The sequence below is a fragment of the Hemitrygon akajei genome, chromosome 29, assembly GCF_048418815.1.
Source record: "Hemitrygon akajei chromosome 29, sHemAka1.3, whole genome shotgun sequence".
NCBI lineage: Eukaryota > Metazoa > Chordata > Chondrichthyes > Myliobatiformes > Dasyatidae > Hemitrygon > Hemitrygon akajei.
Window position 1 is genome coordinate 16,101,092 of NC_133152.1, and position 12,188 is coordinate 16,113,279.

Here is a 12,188-nt window from a genome sequence, read left to right on the forward strand (position 1 = left end):
GAGAGGAAAACTACTAACTAACAGAGCAGGCTGGCTTTCAGCGAGGCTGTGGCCTGCTCTAGCCTGGCTCCGCATCTGAGGCCTCACAACATTTAGCTGCCTTTGTGATGAACTGAGGCTGTGGCCTGCTCCAGCTGAATTAATGCCTGACTTCCTATTTTTTGTAAAACTTCAGTCCTGGAGGTACCTGCTTACTTTTATTGCCTGCCCAATTTGTCTTTTTCTCCCTCTCTGCGCATATGTTTGTGTGATGGTCTTTTTAAAAATGGGTTCTTTTGAGGTTTCCTTGATTTGTGGCTGCCTGTAAGGAGAGGAATTTCAAGGCTGTATAACGTGTACATAGTTTGATTATAAATCTACTTTGAACTTTGAAGTGCATAAAGTCTGAAATGGTGTTACAGGTGGAAATTGAAGGAGACACGCCAGGTACAAGGCACGAGGGCAAGGTGGACCCCACACACTAAGCATGGTGGGGTCCAGCAAGTGAACATCTGGGGCCCAGGCCAATAGCTCCCTGAAAGGGGCCGTGCAAACAGATAGGGTGCTAAAGAAAGCATATGACACGCTTACTTTCTTTTTTGTTTGTGGCAATGAGCATGAGATTAGGGAAGTCATATTGCAGCTATGTCAATCTTTGTTTTGGCTGCGCTTGGAGTATTGTGTGCAGCTCTGGTCCCCGTTACATGAAGGATGCGGAAGTTTTGGAAAGGGTGTAAAACAGCTTTACCAGGACGCTGCTGGGAATACAGGGGATGAGCTATAAGGAGAGGCTGGACAAACTTGGGTTGTTTTTTCCCTGGAGCATCGGAGGCAGACAGGAGAGCTGAATGAAAATGATGAAAAACATCGATAGGGTTCATTCGTTCGGTATGCGCCATATCGTGTGATCATTCAGGTCTTATCACTGACTATGACTGTTCTTGACAATTTTTTCTACAGAAGTGGCTTGCCATTGCCTTTTTCTGTGCAGTGCCTTTACAAGACGGGTATTATCAATCCTCTTCGGGGACTGTCTACCTGGAGTCAGTGGTTGCACATCCAGCATTTGTGATCTGCACCAGCTGCTTGTACAACTGTCCACCTGATCCCATGGGTTCATGTGACCCTGATCGGGGGGACTAAGTAGGGGCTATACCTTGCTCAAGAGTGAGCTCCAGGCTAGCAGAGGAAAGGAGCACCTTACTCCTCCCTTGTTGGAGACATACCTCCACCCTGCCACCTGCATTTGATAGATAGAATCTTTCTCCTACAGCAACAGACATAAAATGCTGGAGGAACTCGGCAAGTCAGGCAGCATCTATAGAAATGAATAAACAGTCAAAGTTTTGGGCCAAGATCCTTCTTCAGGACTGGAAAGGAAGGGGAAAGATGCCAAAATAAAGTTGGGGGGGGCAAGGGAAGTAGCACTAGCTAGCAGGTGATGAGTGAAGCCGGGAGAGGTAAAAGGCTGGAGATGAAGGAATCTAGTTGGAGAGAAGAGTGGACACTAGGAGAAAGGGAAGGAGGAATAGCACTAGGGGGAGTCCCGGGGTTGAAACATCAAACACTAGAGGACAATCATTTAAGGTGAGAGAGGGATAATTTAAGGGAGATGTGTGTGCAAGTTTTTACAGAAAGTGGTAGGTACTAGGATTGGGCAGCCAGGGTAATGGTGGAAGCAGATCCAATGGTAGAAATTAAGAAGCTGCTGGGTAAGAACATGAATATGCAGGGAATGGAAGAAACATAGAAACATAGAAAATAGGTGCAGGAGTAGGCCATTCGGCCCTTCGAGCCTGCACCGCCATTCAGTATGATCATGGCTGATCGTCCAACTCAGAACCCTGTACCTGCTTTCTCTCCATACCCCCGATCCCTTTAGCCACAAGGGCCATATCTAACTTCCTCTTAAATGTAGCCAATGAACCGGCCTCCACTGTTTCCTGTGGCAGAGAATTCCACAGATTCATCACTCTCTGTGTGAAGAAGTTTTTCCTCATAGGATATGAGGAAGGATATGCACCATTTGCAAGCAGAGAAGATTTAGTTTCATTTTACCTTGTGTTTAGCACAGGCAACACGGGCAGGAGTGTCTGTTCCTGTGCCATACTGTTCTATGTTCTATGATCTATAGAAGTAGCCTATAGCAGTGCAGACTCACTCACCTTTAATGCTTTGAGTACTGTCACTCCCTGGAATCGCTCATTGGGTGTGTGAGGAGAAGGCTTCCCATAGTAACCATCGCCCATTGAAGCTGCAGCCTAGCGTCCAGCATGAGGAAGTGAAGGATTTAAGCATTGTTAGAAGAAATGTTACACTTCTCTGTTCAGTAGACTATCATATCATGATCATCGTAATGTATTAAACTGCCCTTGATCTTAGCTCCTTCAGTCAGTGGAATCTCTGTTACTTGGCTGAAAGCTTTTGATGGTGCTCCTCTACTGTCTAAGAAATCCATTCGTTTGCTGAGCTGAGCATTGCAAATATCGAGTCATTGGTGGAGAGCAATAGACTGTGATTCTCATGCTTCATCAACACCACTCAACACCTGGAAAACCAGCAGAAAGGCGTACAAGTAGACGCAGACACCACATACTGCTGTGCTGGGAAATAAGACCATAAGATATAGGAGCAGAATTAGGCGATTTGGCTCATAAAGTCTGCTCCACAATTTCAACATAGCTGATCCATTTCCCTTTCAGCCCCGGTCTCCTCCCTTCTCTGTATCCCCCTGTGTCCTGACTGATCAAGAATCTATCAACCTCGGCCCAAATTGTCAACTGTACTCTCTTCCATCGATGCTGCCTGCACTGCTGAGTTCCTCTAGCATTTTGTGTTTGTGCCTTAAAAACACCCAAAGACCTGGCCTCCACAGCCACCTGTGGCAACAAATTCCACAAATTCACCACTTTTTGGCTAAAGAAATTCTTTCTCATCTCCATTCTAAATGGACATCCCACTATTCTGAGGCTGTGTCTTCTGGTCTTAGAATCCCCCACCATCCTCTCCACATCCACTCTATCATGGTCTTTCAACATTCAATACGTTTCAATGAGATCCCCCCCCCCACCCCGTCCATTCTTCTGAACTCCAGAGAGTACAAGGCCAGAGCCATCAAATGCTCCTCACATGATAAATCTTTCAATCCCAGAATCATTTTTGTGAACCTCCTCTAAACTCTTTCCCATGCTGGGTACTTTCTATCCAACAATTTTGTTTCATCCCCAGCCAGGAATTGAAGAATTCCCTGGAGAACAGAGTTCACAGTGCATGCAGGCAGTGAGGCTTTTGGAAGGCCTTGCCTTCAAGGTGGGCCCCTCCTGTGTCTGCCTTTGGATGCTCTACGTCAGAACCTTGCAGTTAGTGCAGTCACTGTTAGATCCTGATGGTGGGCGTACTTAAATATTCAACTATTTGAATATTCTTCTTTCACTTACTTTAACTCCACTGTAACCAGTAATCTTGAAGTATGAAATGTTATATGGCATTTAACAATGCAATCTTTTCTTACTGAACTCTTGAATGTTTGTAGGTGATAAGGTCTAAACCAACATTAATTACCCTTTCAATCTCCCACATACCTTTGTGAACTTGCTCAGATATAGTCACTGGACTCTACAGCATGGAAGTTTGCCCTTTGGTCCACTTACACAAACCCTAGGCTAATCCCTATTTATTCCTTCCACATTCTCATCAATCTCCTTCAGACTCTCCCATCCACCTGCACATTATAGGCAACTTATGCCGGTCAAATTAACCTGCTAACATTCCCGTCTTTGGGATGTAGGAAGAAATGGGAGCATCACCAAAAATCCACGCGGTCACAGAAAGAACATCGGATTTGGACACAGTCGACACCGGAGGTCAGCGTCAATCCTGGGTCACTGGATCCGCTAGTGGACGGAGATACTCACGTTGGAGAGGAAGCGCATCTCCTCGCACTCCTTGTCCGTGATCACACCGTCGAGCAGCACCCTCTGAGTTCCATTCAGCAGCCGTGCGTTCATGACAACCTGGACATTGTCATACAACAATGGACCCCCTACAACAGAAGCACAGGAGGTTGGGAATAGTTAGGCGGCACATCATCGGGAGGTGTGGGAGGAGGTTTTGCTGATAGCAGCCACCTGCAAGATGAATTTTGTAGCCATGAAATAGAGAATGTGGGGAAGAATATCTAAGTTTAAACATACAGAAGCAACTGGAATGTAGACCATGGGTAGCAAGCAGCGGAAGATAGTTTCAAAGGCAGGAAAAAGCTTCAGTGTGCATGCTATCTTTAAAAAGATCATTGACAAAAATTAGGAGGCTACAGAAACTGAAAATAAGAGATAAAAACAGAAACCACTAGAAATAGCCAACATCTGGAGAGGGAAAGGAACAGAGTTAATAGCTTTGATTAAACCATCTTCAACTTGAGGCATTAATTCTGCTTCTTTTACCACAGATGGCCTGTGGACATGAAAACGGATTGAGATCACTTAAAGGAAAGTTGTGTAACTTAGTTTATTTAAGGGTAGTTAGGTCAATAACACCCAAGTTACACAATTAACCTAATTTAGTACGAGTCCCCATTCACTCCCACCCAAGATCAGCAAGTAACCAGACATTGCCGATGACTGATGCTTACCCTCTCTCACCATCTTCACAAGCTCGGATGATTCCTTGGTTTTCTCATCCACCAAGTTCTCAATCTCTTTCATCAAGTTCCCAATTTCTTCGGAGATCCGGGCAGCAGTTTCCCTTTCTGCCCTGTTACAAGATTCCGTTAAGTTTTTTGAAAAGATCCCATAACTTCCATGAAACTTTGGTTAGGCTGCATTGGAGTACTGTGTGCAGCTTTGGCCGGCCCAGGGCAACGGGGATGTGGAAACTTTGGAAAGGGTTCAGAAGAGGTTCACAAATACGCTGCTTGGCTTACAGAGAATGAACTATAAGGAGAGGTTGGACAGATTTGGTTGTTTTTCTGGAGTATCTATCAGTGGTTGGTGGAAAATCTGATAGAAGTTTATACAGTTATGAGGCATAAATAAGGTAGATGGTCAGATTTTTTCCCCAAGATAGAAACATAAAATACTGTTTATTTATTGTTATACAGCGCAAAGCAGATCTTTCTGGCTCTTTGAACCATTCCACCCAGCAAGATTTAACCCGAATCTAATCACAGGACCATTTATAATGATCAATTAATCTATCAACCGATTTGTCTTTGGACTGTAAGAGGAAAGTGGAACACCCAGAAGGAACACGGTCACGGGGAGAATGTACAAACTCCTTACAGGCTGCAGTGGGAACATGTATTTAAACTTTAAAGAGATTTAGTTTAATTTGGTTTTGTGTTCAGTTCAGACGTGGTGGACTGGGGGGCCTGTTTCTGTGCTCTACATGCTCTATGTAAAACATTATAATGCTCTCTGAGTCTATCTCCAGGAGTAAGTGAGCAGTACAACATGCCATTCTGCAGAGTGCATGATAATAGTGTTTCAGTGGTGTCCTCACTCCATTTGATCCTGTTATCAGCCAAGTAAATCTAAATCTTTCAAGATGTCACTGCCCACTAATCTGCCAGCAATGAGCAGAATAGGCCACTGAACTTTCACTCCAAGTTGGTTGTGGAGAGACACAAGTGGATCAGGACAGACTGACAAAACAGGACCAAGTTCACCGTGTGTAAAGTGCAATTGTCATGATCAGACTCAGTGTTAGGATCTGGGTTAAAAGGTAAGCACATTATGGAAACGTAGCGAGGTTTTCAATCTTACTTTTGTTTTTCTTTGAGTTTAACTGGTACCACATTCTCTGGAGTCCACTTGTCCTAAAAATGCAGGAAAAAAATTAATAATTCTTTACTGGAGACCTTGGTGTCATTATGCTCTTTTGAGATAATTGAAAAAAGACAAAAATCTCTCCCAATTTCAATGAATACAATTTTAAAAAAGGAAACTGCAGATGCTTGAAATCAGAAACAAAAAGAAAGAAAATGCTGAAAACAGTCTGTTAACTCTGTTTCCTTCTCTACAGATGCTGACAGACCTGCTGAGTGTTTCCACCATGTTCTGTTTTTTGTCTTCCATTTTCTGGTTGGTTGATTTTAACAAATAGCCAGATCAGTTTCACACGTTTCACTGGATTGGCTGAAGCCATTCCACCCCGACCCACCACAACTGATTTCTTTTAAGTACTTGCAGAATATTGTCCCCAGCTCACACAATGATCAGCCTCTCTCAACCTTAGAGTCAGTTCTTGTGACCAGTCACAAAGGGACGACAGTAGGTTCAGACAGCCTGGGTATCCATTAATTGCAACCTTGCTCGAAAGCCACTTTGACTTTTATATGAAGGATTCCACAGGTAAAGCTTCAATGGGATCCATGCTTCTTTCTCCCCTAGTTATCTTTCTCACCTTTGCTGCCTCCTTCATGGCCAGGTACAGGTAGAAGGCAGTTACAATAGGGGAGGGGAAATGCCTTTTTGCATTTAGTTACGCGTCCAGCCTGAACAGCAGGTTATGAGATCTACAAGTTCAGAGTCCACCTCAGAATGGGGTGGATGATAACAAAATGTGTGGTAAAGAAATGTGAGACGACACACAGCGTCCTGCTGCTAAAAACGGAAGTCCCCTACTATGATGACCACTTGATTGTATTATTTCACATATCCAACTATATATGTATATATAGATAATTATATGTACATAAATACTTCATTAAAGGCTGTTATAGCCAGGGGTGGTAAGCTCCCAATACCTATTAAATGCTCCCAACGGCGGGCACCTCAAATAGCCTCTGACAACCAAGTCCAAATCCTGGCTTTTACTTGTGGCTTGGCTGCTAATCTGGCAGTGGCTGGCAGCTCATTAGGAGAAGGAAAACTCTGATCTCAAACCTCCACCGTCTAACGGCTATACCAATTTTTCGGGAAGGCTTTAGGAATAAACCCTGAAGGAAAGCCCAGAGCTGGAGTCCCCGAGGCAGTCCTGCATAGAGCTCAACGTTGACTGGCAACTCCTGCGGTGCTGCGGGTGCCAAAGAGTATCGGTCTCTGCCGTTCCTTTGGATTCATCGGCTGCATGGAGAGGGTGAGTCTGTTGCCTGGGCAACGCCCTGGCTTGCAGATCAGGTGGGCAGCTGGGCCGCCACATCCATGGTTGGCCCCGACCAACAGAGGGCCCGAATAGTTCATGGCTTGTGTGGGTTTATTACTTTTTGCAGCAGAGAAGCGGCACAGCGTTTTGTGTTAAGTGCACCTGCAACAACTAAGCGCACCGTGTGGTGTGAGTTTCTTGCTTTTGATGGAGGGTGTCTGTGATCGCTCTACCTCTGTCACTTGCCTTTGCAAGTAGCAAAACTAAAGAGCCCGCGAGCACAACGAAAACCGTGAGTCTCATTTATCAGTGCAGCTATTCAAAACAAAAGGAGAACTATTTGTGAAGCAAACCTTGGTGATGTGCAAGCAATGGAATGGACACTTACCGGGTCGATAAAAGTGATTCCAAAGATTTCATTGGCAAAGTACAGCAGCTCTTTCTCCAGCAGTGAGTTGTTGATGTAGGTCTGAATATACTGTGGGAAGTGATTGGGAATTATCACAGGTGAATAAACCATGATAACCTGTAGTATTCAACCAGGAACATGAAGTAACTCACTACACAGTGGATACAAGGGATCCCTTGTGATCACGGCAACCCTGATCCTAAGCTCAGAGCTGGCTGAGTCAAGAGAAGGGGCACCACTAAAGTAACTGGGCAAAGCTAGCTTTGTCAGCGAAAGGCAGATTAGTTAAAATGTTAAAAAGTGCTTAATCTTATCATTCGCAAAATGTATTACTAAATGGTTGTGATAAAAATCCACAAGGGATGGAGGAGGAACATTTCCAATAGGATGGAAGACATTTTTAGTGGTTTTTAAGATATTGTGTAACAGCCTTTGAATCTGAATGAGCGAAAGAAACTGCAATCCTTGTGTTTCTTCAGAAACCTGTCACATTGTTCAGAAACATCTCTGAGAGCTTTCAATTTCATAACCAAAGCTCAGCAGCCAAAATTGGGAACAAAAATAGCCCTAAGTATTGGCAAGCTCTTTGGTGATATAGGGTAGAACATTGTCCAAGCGACTGGGGAGGATCTGTTTTCAGATGATTTTTACTCTGGTTTCCTGTGCTCTGCATTATGCTCGGAGCAAGAGAATAAACCACCAGGTCTTACAACAAAGGAGGAATACATGTAACTCATGATCTCCTCAACTTTATCCTGGGGCTGACACACTCCTTTATACAAGGGCTGACACACCCCGGCATAATCGTAAGGAAGTGGAGGAGTGTCCGCGAAATGGATCCTCTGAACTTTCCTTCGTTATTAAGGGTTAGATGAGCTAGACGACCAGCACCGTATTTGGAGTCTATCTACCTCTCTGTGCGTGAGATCTTCGGACAACTCTTCTCCCAGCACAGCCTGGTAGTACTGAAGGTTCTGATTCATTACTTCATCATTTGGATAGAAAAGGAGGAAGGTCTTGGCGCATTCAATGGCCTGGGAGTAATTCTCAGCTGAAATGAGAAACGAGAGAAGTAATTAACTGCTGAGTTCCCAGAATGTGGATAAGCTCTTTTACAAAACAGAAGCCTTTTTTTAAAACTTAATAGTCCAACTGAAAGCAGGAAAGACCAGTTTTATCATTTTTCCTCCCATAGATGATTATGGCAAATTTTATTCAAAATGGACTAGTGTTTAACCAAAAGATTCCAAAATCAAAGGTTCAAGGTACATTTATTATCAAAGCATGAATGCAATAGACAACCCTGAGATTTGTCTCATCACAAACAACCATGAAACTAAGAAAATCATGGAACCCGTTCAAAGAAAAATAATCAGCCCCCCTCCCCCACCTCACCAGATGTGATATAAAAGCAAACTGTGCAAACGAAAACAAAAAAAGTAGTGAAAATCCTAGAACATAAAGCACAAAGTCGAAAGAGTCCAGGCATATTCAGTTCAGCTCAGTGTTCGTTATCTACAGGCCACCCCGATTCAAAGTCACCCAAAACTGCAACACAAAACAAAAAGGAGTGACCAGTGACCAGAAACACATCATAACGTTCATTACAGTAATTTCAAATCTGTGCGAATCATTTAATCATATTTCACAGAGGGCCATTCAGCCCCTTGTTGTTGTACTAGTCTTTGGGAATTGTGATCTAATTAGTCTTGTACTCTTTTGCCATAGTCCTGGAGATGTTTCTTTTTCAAGTATACCTCAATATCTACTAAAGAGTGCAAACCACGTGTATATATGGCTTTAGAGGACATTTGAAAATGGATCCTCTTGCTTCACCAAAGAGCTGCTTAATTCAGACACCTGGATTAATGGCTGAAGGTGATGGGTGGGAGCATAATCACCACCCTGCTCGGTCCATTTCACAAGGCTGCTCGAGCGATGGCACAGCCATGAAGTACCAGAGCAACTAAATATGCTGAGGAGATTCACACTCCAGGTCACACGTGTGGTAAGGCAGGGGTGTGCACAAGGGTCAAGGCTCAAAAACCCTCCCCCACCCTCCTAATAAACACACAATAAACATGTTGAACTTTGTGGCACAGTAGCGCAGCTGTAAAACTGCTATCTCATTACCCCAGAGACCCGAGTTCACTCCTGTTGTTTGTTTGAAGTTAGCTCCTTTCCCCTACGACTACAATGGGTTTTCAGTCCAGGTGCTCTAGGTTCCTCTCATATCCCAGAGGTACGCTGCTCAGTAGGTTAATTAACCAGCGTATACTGTCCCTGGAGGGTAGACAACTGGTAGAATCTGGGGGAAAGTTGATGGAAACTTGGGGAATTCTTTTTAAATGGAGTCTGAATAAATGGTTGGTTATTATATCAGCACACACTCAGTGAGCCAATGGGCCTATCTCTCTAAGAGTCCATGGGCCTAGTACTCCAGCATGGTCCAAAAGGATATGTGTTATTATACATTAAAATATAAAGTAATGTTGGAAATGTGTTAACAAAAGTTTGCCCCATGATATTCAGGACCTGTCCATGTGCCCCTGCAAATTCCCGCTCACGCTTTGGGTCTTAGTAACCGTGGAACACTTTCTCAGTGCGAACTGAGGGAAGAGAAGGAAACAACTGAGAGTACACCTTTACGGGATCTGCCACCACGATGTCGTCCGCTGAAGAGGCAAACCATTCCCAGAAAAATGAGAAAGTGAGGTGAGGGTGTCACGGACACCAGGGCACTTACAGTTGTAATAAGCGAATTGAAGGTAGTCGAAGTGGGTGGGGAGGAAGTCTTCGATGGGGGCTTCTCTGTCAGGCCGGGTGGCCAGCTCAGTCACGCAGTTCTGTTTGCAGTTCAGCACTTGAATATAGTGATCTGAAGACAGACAGCAGAAGATGGAATTCATTGCTCAATTACACATCCAATCTATGTCATACCAATGTAAAAAACTTACCTGCTGTGGAGACATTTACACAATTTTGTAGAGCTTCGGTGAGATTTGGTATAGTTTATGCAAAGATCTGTGCCCAATCCCTGAATATTGGTGCTAACACTGCATGATGTCCCGGACAGGGGCAGTGATTTCCAGTGTTTCCAGTCATGCCAGGAGAGATATTCCATATGGCCATAATCGTAGGAACAGAATTAGGCCATTTGGCCCATCAAGCCTGATCCATCATTTCATCATGGCTGATTACCATCCCTCTCAACCCCATTTTCCTGCCTTCTCCCTGCAGTCTTTAATGCCCTTACTAATCAAGAAGCTATTGACCTCTGCTCCTCTACTTTAAATTTAGTGACCTGGCCTCCAGAGCCATGTGTGGTAATGAACTCTACAAGGTCACGTTTTACTAACCGTACAGCAAGGGGTGGGAATATCTGCACTAATTCTGTAGAAATCACTCTCCCTCTCTTTTTTAAAGTGGCTGTAAGAGTGAGTATTTGGGGCTGCTCAGTGGCTCGTTCTGCTGGGATACAGAGCTCTGATGAAGATATCAAGAGAGGCATCCAACTTGCCGAGCCCAAGGCAAAGAGATTTTTCATCGTTCCGCAACAGAGCTGAACACTGAGCAGAACTGAACAGATTCCTATCTTGTGCATTGTGTTTGTTGGGTGGGCGGTCACTCAGCCAGGACAAAGTTTATGACAGAATGCTCAGTAATGAGGCATTATTTTAGCCTCGGGCAAACTCATTGCAACACATCATGGCAACCATTCTCTCCTCCCTCCATGGACTCTGTCTACACTTCTCACTGCCTCGATAAAGCATCTCGCATAATCAAAACCCACTGCCAGATTTTCTCTCTTTTCCCTTCTCCCATCAGGCAAAAGACATAAAAACCTAATGGCATGTACACCCAGGCTCGAGGATAGCTTCTACCCTGCTGTAATAAGACTATCGAACGGCTCCCTACGATGGCAAGATGGACTCTTGACCTCACAATCGACCTTGTCATGATCTTGCACCTTGTTTCACTGCACTGCATTTTCTCACTTCATTCTGCACTCTGTTATTGTTTTACCTTGTTCTACCTCAATGCTCTGTGTCACGTTTGTAGGAAAGGTACGAACGACAAGCGTCTCACTGTATCTTGGTACATGCTGCAATAATAAGCCAACACCAAAGCCACTTCCGCTACCGACTCCATGTGTCAGCTTCTCACCTTTCATTCAGAGAAAGGCAGCAGGAAGAGTGACTCACAGGATGATCGTAAAGTCATGTAGTTGTGGAGTAGCTTCTCCACCAACAAGACAATCAGCAATATACTCATTGCAATACGTCACAGAAACCAGGCCCCCCATCCTCCATGGACTCTGTCTACACTTCTCACTGCCTCAGTAAAGCAGCATAATCAAAACCTCACCTCGGACATTCACTCTTTGCCCCTCTCCCATCAGCAGAAGGAGATCCCATTGAGCAGCACAGTGGCGTAACGCTATCACGCCCTCAGCTGTAATACTGGGGGTTCAAATCCTGCGGCTGTCTGTAAGGAGTTTGCAATTCCCCCCGTGACCGCGTAGATTTCCTCCGAGTGCTCCAGTTTCCTCCCACGATCCAAAGACGTATGATTAGGGTTAGCGAGTTGTGGGCATGCTGGGTTGGTGGCGGCACTTGAGGGCTGCCCAGCTCAGTCCTCACTGACGCAAACGACGCATTTCACTGTGTGTTTCGATGTACGTGTGACAAATAAAGCTAATCTTATAAATCTTACG

General features: G+C 44.5%; 1 protein-coding gene across 1 annotated transcript in view; it reads right to left on the minus strand.

The window, feature by feature from the left end:
* p3h1 (prolyl 3-hydroxylase 1) overlaps positions 1–12,188 on the minus strand; it is a 41,041-nt gene that overhangs the window by 18,818 nt on the left and 10,035 nt on the right. The window contains exons 4-10 of the mRNA XM_073031745.1: positions 10,218–10,349; positions 8,383–8,522; positions 7,451–7,540; positions 5,742–5,794; positions 4,610–4,731; positions 3,894–4,021; positions 2,145–2,240 (exon numbers count right to left, since the gene is read on the minus strand). Of these exons, the coding sequence (XP_072887846.1) occupies positions 2,145–2,240; positions 3,894–4,021; positions 4,610–4,731; positions 5,742–5,794; positions 7,451–7,540; positions 8,383–8,522; positions 10,218–10,349 (761 nt within the window). The remainder of the gene's footprint in view (positions 1–2,144; positions 2,241–3,893; positions 4,022–4,609; positions 4,732–5,741; positions 5,795–7,450; positions 7,541–8,382; positions 8,523–10,217; positions 10,350–12,188) is intronic.